This window comes from Acanthopagrus latus, chromosome 4 (genome assembly GCF_904848185.1).
Source record: "Acanthopagrus latus isolate v.2019 chromosome 4, fAcaLat1.1, whole genome shotgun sequence".
Classification (NCBI taxonomy): Eukaryota; Metazoa; Chordata; class Actinopteri; order Spariformes; family Sparidae; genus Acanthopagrus; species Acanthopagrus latus.
The window spans coordinates 25968882-25981992 of NC_051042.1; the positions used below are offsets into that span (position 1 = coordinate 25968882).

General features: G+C 40.9%; 1 protein-coding gene across 1 annotated transcript; it reads left to right on the plus strand.

Moving 5' to 3' along the window:
- The first annotated feature begins 418 nt into the window (after positions 1-418).
- Positions 419-12767, plus strand: smyd2a (SET and MYND domain containing 2a). The gene is made up of 12 exons (XM_037096070.1): positions 419-734; positions 2117-2180; positions 2557-2667; positions 3611-3671; positions 5086-5213; positions 5903-5970; positions 6831-6933; positions 7078-7188; positions 7498-7618; positions 7793-7967; positions 9451-9559; positions 9683-12767. Exons 1-12 carry the CDS (start codon positions 562-564, stop codon positions 9764-9766), a joined length of 1308 nt encoding a protein of 435 aa, XP_036951965.1. The 5' UTR covers positions 419-561; the 3' UTR covers positions 9767-12767.
- The last annotated feature ends 344 nt before the right edge of the window (positions 12768-13111 follow it).

Genomic DNA, 13111 nt, shown 5'->3' on the forward strand with positions numbered 1-13111 from the left:
ACCCCTTAAGCGGAGACACATGCAGGATAAAACCGGTCCAGAGGGGACATGGTCTGACCAACAGAGACATTAAAGCCAGGCAGAGCACACAAGCATAACGTGATTATATATGTTGGCATGTCTGGTCGCTTTTTGTATTTGGTCAGACCGCTACAGTGGTCGATTAAACGACTGGTGGATTGTAAGAAAGTTAACTATCAACTATTTTGATAATTGATTAATCACATTTCAAACTAAAATGTCAAACGTTTTATGGTTCCAGCTTCAGGATTTGCTGCTATTCTTTATCCAGTTGGATATTAGAAAGGTTATTCATTGTTTTATTAATTTATTAATAGAGATCATTATCAGCTGCAGCCCCAGTGCAGTCAGAGCCTGCATGCACTGATTGGACCGTGTCGTCGCGCGGCCAGCAGGGGGCGTTGAGAGCCGCACCGCGCGCACACGGGGAGCGCAGAAGAAGAAGCGGCAGCAGCTCGGACAGAAGCTGATTACAGCAGTCGGCAGACACAGGTGGTGTTCGGTACTATCTGCCGGAAGAACCGTAAACAGAATAAAACCATGAAGAACGAAGGTATAGAGGGCACGGAGAGATTCCTGAGCCCGGACAAAAACCGAGGCCTGCGGGCAGTGAGGCACTTCTCGGTGGGGGAGCTGGTCTTCGCCTGCCCTGCCTACTCCTACGTGCTGACAGTGAATGAGAGAGGAGCGCACTGTGAGAACTGCTTCACCAGGTAACATCCTACCTCTCTGAGACAACTGGAAAACACACTTCTGTCACAGTCAGCCTCGGGCTTTCTTCTAGCCTAGCTTAATTAAAGCAGCAGCAGCGGCAGCAGCAGAGAGAGGAGTGGTGTGTCCGGTCCAGAGCGCTGGCTAACCTCAGCACCTAAGCTAGGTTAGCTTGTGAACCTCTGGACACCTACCGAGCTGGTGCAGACTGAAATGGGTCAGTGCGGTGAGGCAGCTCACCTGACTGACACTGCAGCACTTTGTTTGGAGCACTGCAGAGTCCGGAGAGTCTCAAAATGATGTCAGCATTCACGTACAGCAAGCTTAACGTGGTCGAAATGAGCCAATTAATATGCTAGTACACTGTCTTATCACGTGCTCAGGTTGTTTACTCCACTAAAGGACCACTTCACTGATTATAAGCCTTTTGTTTATGTACAATCTGTTGCTTTTTATGCACCTAAAAGACAAGCAGTAGAAAGACAGCAGCTCGCCTTTATGATGACAGTCTGCCTCTAAAGTTTAGAGTTCCGCTCATTCATGATAACAACATAATTATAACCTGAATTTGATCCCTGTGTGTGTAGGTTTCAGTCAAACAGTGTAGGATGTTAAGTGGTTGAAAGGCCTGCCTACAACATCCCGACAGTATTGACATGTGTAGGTGTGTGTAGGCGCAGTGTGTTCAAAACATACAGAAAGGTTAACCTGGTGCTTTTAAGGTTTTGCCCTCCAGCTTGCCTGCTTGTCTTGTTGAGATCACGCTCCTTTTGAGGCATTTTAAAGTCAATTTAACTCCCTCTCACCTACTCAGCCACTCACTTTCATACATGCACATGCGTCCTACCCAGGCTGCCATTCAGGTTTGTGGAGCAGTAAAAGGTTAGGGAGCTAAATATAGTTGTCCATGTGTCCCAAGAGCGGAGAGGAGATGAGAAGGCCAGGGGTGCATGTGTGAATTTAGGGGGGTGGACGTCTTTGTGACTCCCGTAATCCTTTGTGGTTTTCAAAATGGCCCTTTGTTTTATTAAGATGCACTGTGAATGTTTGTAGAGCTGGCGAGGAACTGAATTGTAGCTTCTTATTCAAAGGTATATCAAGCCGCCATGAATAAATTCAAAGTTTAGGCAACAAACTGACAGCTGTCGGTGTTTGAAAACAAAACTGCAGGACAGCCTTATTCACCATCATGATAACAGTGACTGTGTTAAGTTCTTCTAAATGTGGGAAAATAAATAAATCAGTAAAACTTTTAAATTTGATCCCACATCAACCAACCGGAAAGCGTCTCCCCAGATATGATGGTGGTGTTCCATGTAGGTGACTCCAGTCCACTTCTGACAGCTGTTGAGGAGTAACGTGTTGTGTCTTCATGTCATTACAGGAGAGAAGATCTTTTTAAATGTGGCAAGTGTAAGCAAGCCTACTACTGCAATGTTGACTGTCAGGTAAGGGGGCTCGCTGCTTCTTTATTTCTTGTGAGTATGTGTGCCAGGTTCCACAAATAACTAAAGGAGTGGACTGAGTACATGCTCCTGCAGCAGTAAACAGCTTTTTCCCTAGATTTGTTGAAGATGTTTATGTACGTATTAGTGATAAGGGGTTTGGAGGTTTCAAATAACACAAAGAGGATAAGAGCAGAGATGATGTTTTTCCTTAATACAGTCTGCGTATGTATACACTTCGTGCCCACTGTGTTTTATTTATCTCTCTCTCTTTTACCCTAGACTTCTTGCCTTTTCTGTTTCGAAGCTGTTGTTTCATGTATCCTTCTGCTGTAAGAATGGAGGGTTGCTAACTGTTGTTATTTCTGTGTTTATGCAGAGAGGTGATTGGCCCATGCATAAACTGGAGTGTGTAGCTATGGTTGCCTACGGGGAAAACTGGTGTCCGTCTGAGACAGTCAGACTGGTCGCTAGATTAATCATGAAACAGGTAAAATAAGAAGCAGGTGTGCAAATGTTTCAGTGTTCAGATATTTTTTTGTTCTATTGGGAACAACATGTATGCCTATGTAGTTTCACACAAAGAGAGAAAAGATTCATTCAATACTGTGTCTTTTTTTGGGAAAGACTAAAGAAAATCAAAGACTAAAAAGAAAAACAACTCAAAATGTGCATTGAAGGTTATGTAATGTTGTTGTTGTTTTTATTTTATTTAAAGATCATTCTTTGGTCTTTTAGCCTGTATTTTGATAGGGCAGCTAGGAGAGTTAGACAAGAAAGGGGAAGAGAAAAAGTGGAAGACATGCTGAAATCTTGACTGTAATGTTATTGTAATATGAGTAATGTTAGTAGTTATACCTGCGAGGTTCATGTAATTATAAATGCAATGATAACTCAAAACAACCAGTCTGTATTTGAAAGCTGATGGCTGTAGTCAGCGATGTGAAATTCATTAGAACCTTTAAACAAACTTCAAAGAAGATAAAAAGTCAAATAGAATAAGTGGCTGCTTGATAATAAGTTAATCTTATGAGCGTAACCATATTTTATGCAAGTGAACAGCGATGTAATGACTTCACTCATCTCAGGTTCATTTGAATATCTTTTACTTGAATATCATAGTTGTATCATGGGTGTCGTGTCATTGCTACTCACTTATTGCACTCCAGAAAGGTCACACATTAGATTGGACCTTTGACCCATTTAATACAAAAACTTAATCAACACAAACTAACATAAGCTTGTTGTATTGTGATGATTCCTCAGTTTGAATTAAAGTGTAGTGCTACCATCATCCAGGTGCGCTTACCTGCTGTTATTTAGTTGTACTGTGTTAATTACTTCTTAATTAATCTTAAATTTGGTTATTTTGTATTTCATTTTGTGTCATTTGCTGTCTTGCCTTAACTGATCTCTTGTGTTTCACTTTTCAGAGAGTCACAACAGAGCGAACCCCTTCAGAAAGGCTGCTGCTGCTCAAAGAGTTTGAATCCCGTAAGTGTGTCTGTGTGTGTATGAATACATGAGCGTGCATGTTTAGTTACATTTGTGTGCACTTTTAGTTACATGGTACAGTGTGTGTGTGTGTGTGTGTGTGCACGATCTTTCTGTGTCTCTACAGTTGTAGCAGTGTGTCTATTAATATCCTCTGCTGTAGCCTCCAGTCCTTGTTCTGTCTCTTTCATTCACTCCGATCCTGCAGAGCTCTGGGGACTCAAATCCCAAGCTTCCGGGTTCTGTAATTTCCATTTTCCCCTTCTTTAAAAATCACTGCCACTGTGCCCTTGAGCAATGTACTCAACCCTATTGTCTGAGAGACTGGGATTGTGCTGTGAAGCTTTTGGATGATATATTTGATCCATGTATATTATGTCAGCCCATAACTACATTAAAGAATTGTAGAAAGGACACTAAATCAGACAGTCAGATTTATAACATTGTTATAGAATTTTCTGTTTTGTTTCTCTGGTGCCTTTTTTAAACAATGGCTCACTCAGCTGTGGTTTTCAGATTGCATGAAATATAAGACCTGACATTACATGTTAGACTGCTCCTAATAATCCTAATCATACTCTGTAAATTGATAAGATTGTATTTGTCAAATGCTCACAAAAACAGACTGTTGCTCATCTAAGTGCCCACAAACTGTTTTCTCCACAACGTTTGGTATTATCATTTAGTGTGAGCTGTTGTTTCAGGCTCAGATGTGTCATCAGAGGATTGTCACAGAATTAACCTTCACACCTGTCTCTCACGCTCGCAAAGCAAATCGGTGACCAGCTGCCGCCTGCTGCCAGCAGACTGCGAGTGTGTGTGACTGACAATGACACATGGCCTATAGCAACAGCGTATCCCACGCGTTACAAACACTGAGTGGTTGTACTATATGCCATATGATAAATTATTATGATAGTGGTGACAAAAACATATGTAGATATAATTTTAGATCAACATTTATATTTTGTCCTATTACGTTTATGACCTACCTTTTGAGTTATCCTATTTCCCCGTTTATGGCAGTCAGGTTTCTGGTGGGTCCTTGAAATCTTGTGTTTGAATTTTGGGAAGAATTTTTTGTGAAGATAGACATTTGACCATTTAAAGTGCTTAAAATGTATATTATCCTAGAATAGAGTTTGAAGCTCTTTTGGTATTTCATCACTGTAACTCAGCAGCACAGTTGAGAAGCATCTCTCTCTGTTTGTTGTCTGTGAGCTTCTGTAAAGCCTGCTAGTTCTCATTATATCCATGTCTCAGTGTTGTAACATCTTTCAGCACTGATCCTTGTCAAGCTATGCTGTGTTGGATCTTTGAATTTTAACAAATGGAAAGTCCTTGATAATTCTCCTCTTTCTTTGTCATCTCCTCTGAATCCTCTGTTTTTCTGTCTGTCTATTGTCTTTTCTAGATTTGGATAAGATGGACAGTGAGAAGGATGAGATGAACCAAACAGACATTGCAGCCCTGCACCACTTCTACTCCAGACACATCAGTGACCTCCCCGACGATCAGGCTCTCACTGAGCTCTTTGCACAGGTAAAAAAACTTGACAACACACCAGTGTAATCTCTACAGAACAATGGTCGCCAAATAACTTGTTTAAAACCTCCTGTTCCAACAAGGATCTGGGATCCTGGGTGTGTTTCTGTTACTGTCGTGTGATTGGTCAGGACAGCATCAGAGGCTTTGGTTGACAAACAGGCAGGTGTTGACCTCTGTTGGTCTGTGAAAGGACTTGCAAGGTTGCAAAATACACAAAAAACATTTAGACACACAGTGTGCAAATATAACATGTATTAATGTGCACACTGCTCTTTTTCATGCTCACGGTCGTACATATTTGTAATCTGTCTGCCCTGAATCATCCCCAGCTGTTCCCTGCAGTAGTTGGCAGATACGCATTTAAGCTCATGATGAAGTGAAACCAGGATGTATTTCACACACACACGGTCGTCCGGTCTGTTTAATTCTGCAGTGTTTAGCTCTTTTAATTTGATCTGTCTGTCAGAGCTGCTGTCTCCTTTCTGTTCATGCTACACCATCAGCCTCTTCTTATCTCACAGCTTCATTCAGTCTCTTACTAGCGGATTTCCTCCTCCTCTGTGGTGGGGATGTTACAACATAAGTGAATAAAGGGTGATGCAAGTTGTATCATCATGTTACTCACCCATCTTTCTTTCTTGCCACATCCCTCCTTCTCTTTCCGGCCTTTATTCTGTCCTCAGGTTAACTGTAATGGTTTTACCATAGAGGATGAGGAGCTCTCCCATCTGGGATCAGCTGTTTTTCCAGAGTAAGTATTCAGTGTGAACAACAGTTCATCCATTCATCAGTGTAGTGACCTACTGATTGGACTGAATTGGAAGAATCTGCTCCTCAGTGTTTTTTTTTTATTTGCGTGCAAGGGATGCCTGAGTGTCATGATTAGGGATGTCAATGGTTAACTGCTACTTTAGTAGTACTGTGCTGTACCAGATTAAGAGCAAGCACTCTGCTGCCGTGTCTGAGGCTCACAGCCAAAGACCAAGTTGCTGCTGGCGTAGAAAGTGTTGAAGTTAGCCAGAGCAGACAGGCTAACGTTAGCTCCGAGAGGCAGCTGCTTTCTACATTTACACACACAGTCTGATGGCCGGGCAGCATACCAAACACTTATTTATGGAAGTCAGTGTCTTGGACCTCCAGCAATGATAACGTTATCTTCTGTCAAAATGGCACCCAATGAGCTACTGTTTCATCTTTGGGAGGAAGTTTTGGTCCAAGTGGGTCAAACTCGGTGAATGGGGCATGTTGGCCAGTTTAAATTTGCATTCTTAGATGGCAGTCATCGCCACTGGGGACGTCTCGGCTTGTCCATTTTCTCAGACAGTGCTGTTAAATTAAAACCGTCTGTGTGATCACTCCATTGCACATAGAACAAGAGTTGTATAACTTATCTCCTTTTTTCTTAGTCTATGAACTTAGAAATCACCTCTTGTGTAAGAGATATCTACATCTGATTTGTTGCACTGTTTCAGTCAGCGAAGCATATACTTAAACCATCATGTAGGCCCGCCATCGTAAAGCTGCTAAATGTGGTGATTTTATTACAGTTCTGTGATTTCACAAGTTTTTCTTAAGCTATTCCGCTTCTCCTCTTTCCACTCTTCCCTACAGTGTAGCGCTGATGAATCACAGCTGTAGCCCGAATGTCATCGTGACCTACAAAGGCACAGTGGCTGAGGTCCGAGCTGTTCAAGAAATAAACCCTGGAGACGAGGTAAGTAAACACTGTAACAAAGATGCTTCTCAGTGACAGCCAGTTTGAGACCACATACATCAGGAAGAACTACAGATTCTTATACATTCGTAGCTTTGTTTTTTCTTCCTGTCTTCCACCTCCTTCTCTCTCTGTGCACTGTAGATCTTCAACAGTTACATCGACCTGCTCTATCCGACAGAGGACAGGAGAGAGAGGTTGTTAGATTCCTACTTCTTCACATGCCAGTGTACTGAGTGCACCTCCAAGTCCAAGGTACCTTTCACTTGTCAGGCTCATACATCATACATATCTAGAATGTAGATGCGACAGAATCTTTTTTGCTCCATGGAAGTGAGAAATATATCAGAGTGTTACACTCTCAAACAAACTGATAAGCTGTACGACTATAGAAACCAGATGCTCCCAATTCAGCCCAATATTAGGACAGAAAATAAAACGTGGGTGTTTTGGAGGACGTAGAGAATCAAAATACACCTTTAGAGTATCCTCTGTATTATATGTTGCTGCACAGAGCCGTAATCTGTTTCCTACTCTTCGTGATTGCTTTTCATCTCTTTCCAGGATAAAGAAAAAATGGAGATCAGGAAGCTGAGTTCTCCACCAGAGCCAGAGGAAATCCGATCTATGGTCCGTTATGCCAAAAATGTAATCGAGGAATTCAGGAGAGCCAAGCACTACAAGAATATCCTCTTCCTGAGCTCATAACTGTATTTCCTTTTCACACTCCCATTTCCATATTTTCTGATTCCCTTCCTCCTCTGCCACTTCTGTCTTTATCAACCAACAACCTTTTATATCCCAACATCCTTTTTATTTAGCTGCATTGTTTGTGTTGTATTCCTTGACTCTATGGCACCCCCCAGTGAGCTGCTGGAGATGTGTGAGCTCAGCCTAGAGAAGATGGGAGCGATATTTGCGGACACCAACGTCTACATGCTGCACATGATGTATCAGGCCATGGGTGTCTGTCTCTATATGCAGGACTGGGATGGAGCTATGAGCTACGGAGAGAAGATTGTTCAGCCATACAGGTAAAGTGATCTGTGTGGGATCTGGTGCAGATACATCTGGTCTTGTAAGATAAGTCAATCAGTTGCACAGCAGCACTCTTGCCAGTCACCACATTAGTAAGAATTTGATCTCACTTCAGATCTCTGACTTCTTTACACTTGATCCATTAAAAGCAGACTGGATGAGCCTGTTTGCTCTTGAAATAGAAACTAAGTATATTTCTGAAGGCAGTGATTTGATTAATGGTCCAGATGAATATTCAAAATTCAATCTTTCCGGGCTTCAAGCTTTGTGCTTGTGGCTGAACCACAGTGGTTTGGACCAGTCAGCGTCCTATGAAGAACTACTGGCAGCTACGGACTTTGGTTGGTTGTGACGATCAGTGAGAGAAGCAGCTGTTTGTTGTACAACAACAATGGCAGCTCTTTTATGCCTTGGCCCTGATGCACAGCTTTCAAAGTTGTGTTGCTAACAACTCTGTCTTGTTATCTCTAGTGTTGAAGTCTTGCTTCGCACAGTTCATGACCGATAAGTGACAGGGGCATCACACATTACAAGATCAGCGAGATGTGACACAGGAATGACGCAGTCCAAGTCGTTTTTCGTGTTGATTTGCAGTGAAAAAAACAAGGAGGAAAAAGAAAAGAATATGAGTGCGAGGATGGATGAAAATGAGAAACTGTTTGTTGAAACTGTGGTTCAAGAAGAAGTCACAGCTACAAATACTGACAGGCCGTGTGTTTATGTTGTGGAGACTGTACTTTCTTATTGTGCCCACTCCATCCACAAATGTGAGAAGACTGAGTTCAGAGAGCTGCTGCAGATGACATCAGGGAAGAGAGGAGAGTGTCTGCTCTCATCATCTGTAGCTCGCTCCCTGAGCCGTCTGCAACTCAAAACAGATATTTAACCAGTGTAGCCACACGCTGGCGAGCTGTCACTGAGCTCCTGGATCACATCTTTTGAACGGTTCAAAGATCACCTGCTATGTTTTTTTTTCTTTTTTTTTTCAAATTTTTAAAGTGCCTGCCGTTTTCCGACCGTTTCTAAGAGCTGGTTCTGTTTCACAAACCATCTGGCTCATCTGGTTACCGTTCCTCACTTCACCCCAGTTATGTAATGAGATTTGCTGCAGACCTCTATGAGGTTTAATTCTCTTTAATAATCTTTTTTAAACTGCACTTTGCATCTCAGTATTATGTTGTTCATGTTTTACTGACATATACTTAAATACAGCATAACCTTTTTCTCATTAATTGTTCTTAGTCCTACCTACAATATACACACTATGACAACGCTAAAAACATTGTCCCGCTGTGGTACACAGATTTCAGCCACATCTGGTATATCTTTTATCTTTTACTGCTGAACTTTTCCAGCTTGATATGTTTTTTTTTTTGTAGCACTACAACTAAACTAGATGTAACATCAATTATAGATAACATCTTGTTTCGTCTGGTATTCACTGTTAAGCTTGATGCATAAATTATATTCTCTCTACAGTGTTCACTACCCAGCCTACTCTCTAAATGTGGCGTCTATGTATCTGAAACTGGGACGTCTGTATTTGGGGCTAGAGAAGAAGACGCAAGGAATCAGAGCTCTGAAGAAGGTACATTTACACATATCTGGTCAGCTGGTGTATTAATAATGGCAAAGTTAAGATGGATACATATGTAAATGTGACAGTTTGTCTTTGAAATGATTGTAAATTCAGTTTTTTTTCTGTCTACAGGCAGTTGCCATCATGGAGGTGGCTCATGGGAAAGATCACCATTATGTAGCTGAAGTCAAACGAGAAATCGAGGAGCAGAAGTAAACAAGGTGCAGCAGGAGGAGCAAAAAAAGATTACGAAGAGAGGTGCTTAACTGAGGAACCTCTCTGAAGACGACAACATCACAACTGCATGCCACACATCTTATACCTCTGCCTTTCGTTCGCCCACTCCAGTGTTCGTCAAGCCTCTTTCTGGAAGGGTCTCTTTCTTTTGTCAAGTGTATTGTCAACATATTCTGGCTGAGGATGACCACGTTATGTTTCCGTCTATAATACTCACTGTTCTGACCTTGAACTTCACATGTTGTTTTCTGTGTGCTGAAGCTAATTAAATCCATTCAACAGCTATATTCATATTTTCGAAAAATGTGATCACATCAGCGGAAAGAGAAGAAAAACCTAAATACTTCCTCTAAAGCTGCCTTTTGGACAAAACAAAGCTGTCATGTGACGGTTACAGAAACTATTGTCTGCAGTTTTCCTGGAATGTTGCCCTTTTTTCTGAGTCTGAAATAATTTAGTCCGTTCTGCGACCCATGAACAGAATGTGTTTCACTGTTTTTCATGACTTTGGCAGCAGTTTTGGCCGTACAGCTTTGCTCCATAGCAGTTGTTTAATGGTTTGGACTTATGTACAACCTGGTTAATAGTTGTTACGGTGGGCATTACTACTAAGTTGCATCCTCTGCATTTTAATTCTATCAAATATTCAGCAACAGAGTTTCCGGCTTCATTGATTCATGTTTAAACTGTGAAAAAAAGACGACTGACCATGCATCAGGTACTCAGTAGCAATGGAGAGGAGAATGCAAATAACTATATTCCTGACTGAATAACCAGTGTTTTGATGGGCTTGTCTTACCGTATGTTTTGCTTGTTTTATGAACATGAAGAAGTGTTGCATGTTTTATTACTATTGTATTTTATTTTTTTCATATGAGGCTTGTTGACCAAAAGGGCCACGGGTTTGATTGACAAGGAACCAGCTATAATTCTCTATTCACAGTGTATCCTTAATCAAGGGTGCTGATTTGAGACCATTACCTCAGAGTGAAGATGTCGCAACTACGACATAACCAGTGATCCTGGATCAGAGCCCCTTTTGCTCTCAGGAAGAAAAGGCGCAACACTGTAGCTTTTGTTGCCTTTTATCAAGAGATGGGTTATATTACCTTTTTTAGTTTTTTTTCTCAGAAGCATCCTTAAACCTGGGAATTAAGTCATCTTAGTATCAGTGGGCAGAATATTAACATACAATTTACTTTTCACACAAGTAATAACGAGGGGGGATATCATCCTCTTCATACACTTAAATCTCTATGGTCAACAAGTGAAAGTGCATCTCCCTTTAATCCCTGGTTTAGTGCAGAGTTCATGTTTGCACTCTGGTAAATTTATCAGACTGAAATGATCTTAATACATGACAACATGTACCAACATGGCAACTTTTAAAAGAAGCGTTACCTCTGGCAGAAATAGATATCAAATAATATCAAAATAGATGTCAGTGAAATTAAGAAAATCATGTTTATCACGTGGTTGGTCATAAATGATAGAAATGTCTCAATGATCTTGAGAGTAGGCATGCAGTGTGCGAAGGAGGCTTTAAAAAGTTGAAGGTTAACACAATGCAAAGATCATCACCTGGGCCTTACTTAAAGGTTCTTGTTGCACTAAGATTTTGTACAATTTTTTTGTGACAAAATGATGTCAAAATGGCAAACCAGTAAGCACATTTTGTTTCATTTTTATAAGTTTTTGAGACCAGACAGTTGGCCTGCCTCTGGTGACACAAGTCACAGATGTAATTATTTTATTCTTTATAATACCTGTAGCTGCTCCCTCTTTAAAGGAAAAGTTCACCCCAAAATGAAAATGTAGTCATTATCTACTTGTCTTCATGCTGATGGAAAGTCGAGTGAAGTGTCATAGTCCACAAAACATTTATGGAGCTTCACAGCAAAACAGCCTGGCACCATTCTCCCTTACAAATGAAGTAGATATGGACTCAAAATGACTCCACACAGCATGTCTGGCATTCCCCAAGTCTCCAGAAGCCCTGAGATCCCAAATCAGTTTGAAAAATACTTAATTTACGCCTTTGATGACCTCGTGCAGTCCAGCTCATGCATCCACTTTAGACATAATGAGCAGTGACGCTTTAAGCTTTGCAACTACAGTGAAGATTTCGGCTTCATAAAGGATGTAAATAAGGTCTTTACAAACCAGCTGTCAGTGGTATGCAGCCATCTTATGTTTTTTAGAAGTTCCTATCTACTTCAGTTGTGTAGGAGAATGATATGATGTTTTGCTGTGAAGTTCAAGAAATACTTTGTGGACAACCAAACTCCTGACTGTCCATCTGAGGGTGAGTAGATGATGGTTAAATTTAAATGTTTGGCTGAACTGTGCCTTTAATATGGATGCAATTTTTATGCACCACATGAATGTGGGTTACTGCGGGTTGGAAACGGCCCGTCGTTACGAGTTGCCTGTGGTGGCATTTGTAGCAACTCCTGTGTTGCCACCTGTGAAAGATACATCTAGAACTTGTCTGCCTTACAGCTTTGCATAGGTAATCCAAAAGCACCAATCAGCAGCTCTGTTCCACATGTTTACTTTTTGTGGATGTTTTTTAAACAAAGGAAAGACACAATGAAAAGATGTTTTGTAGGCTGGTTTGCAGAAACCAAAAAAAACAAACAAAAAAACATCTTAACCTTCTGTTTGCCAGACTAGAGCACACATTTTATTTCTGGCCGTACTCTTAAGAACACGCATATGATTTGTTTGACTTTTCTCTGTGTTGTCATGAAAGATGAAAACCTGTGGCACAAGGGTTAAAACAGTAAAAATCCATACTCATGCTGCATGTATGAAACCAGATGAGAGGAAAAACCCAGATGATGTTTTCTGCCAATTCTGTAACAAACTGTTTCTTTATCAGGCATGAATGTTGTGTTAGTGGAATGCAAAACAACAATGTGAGCCTCTGATTCTTTCTGTACCATGTCGGTGGATCTCAATAAATGACAGAATGACACATGCTTTGCTATGTGTACTTTTTGTGAACTATCAAAGGTGTGCGGTATTAATGTTCAGTCTCTCTATAGCTAACACACGAAGGTTACAGTTTAATTCTCTCTGAAAATGTTAACTTAGTATGTTGAACAAGTGCACGCAAACATATGGTTTTATTTAAAAGTATGAGTTTTTGCCCATGGTCAATTGATGGCATTAACAACATTGAGAATGTTCTGAAAATTAGCTGATTTTTGTGTCATTTTTGTATCCACTGCTATTTGTTTTTTGATTGGTCATTGTTGTAAAGACGTTGTTTTAATTCTCATAGGAATGCAACAACCTGAGGTATATTCAGAAACTATT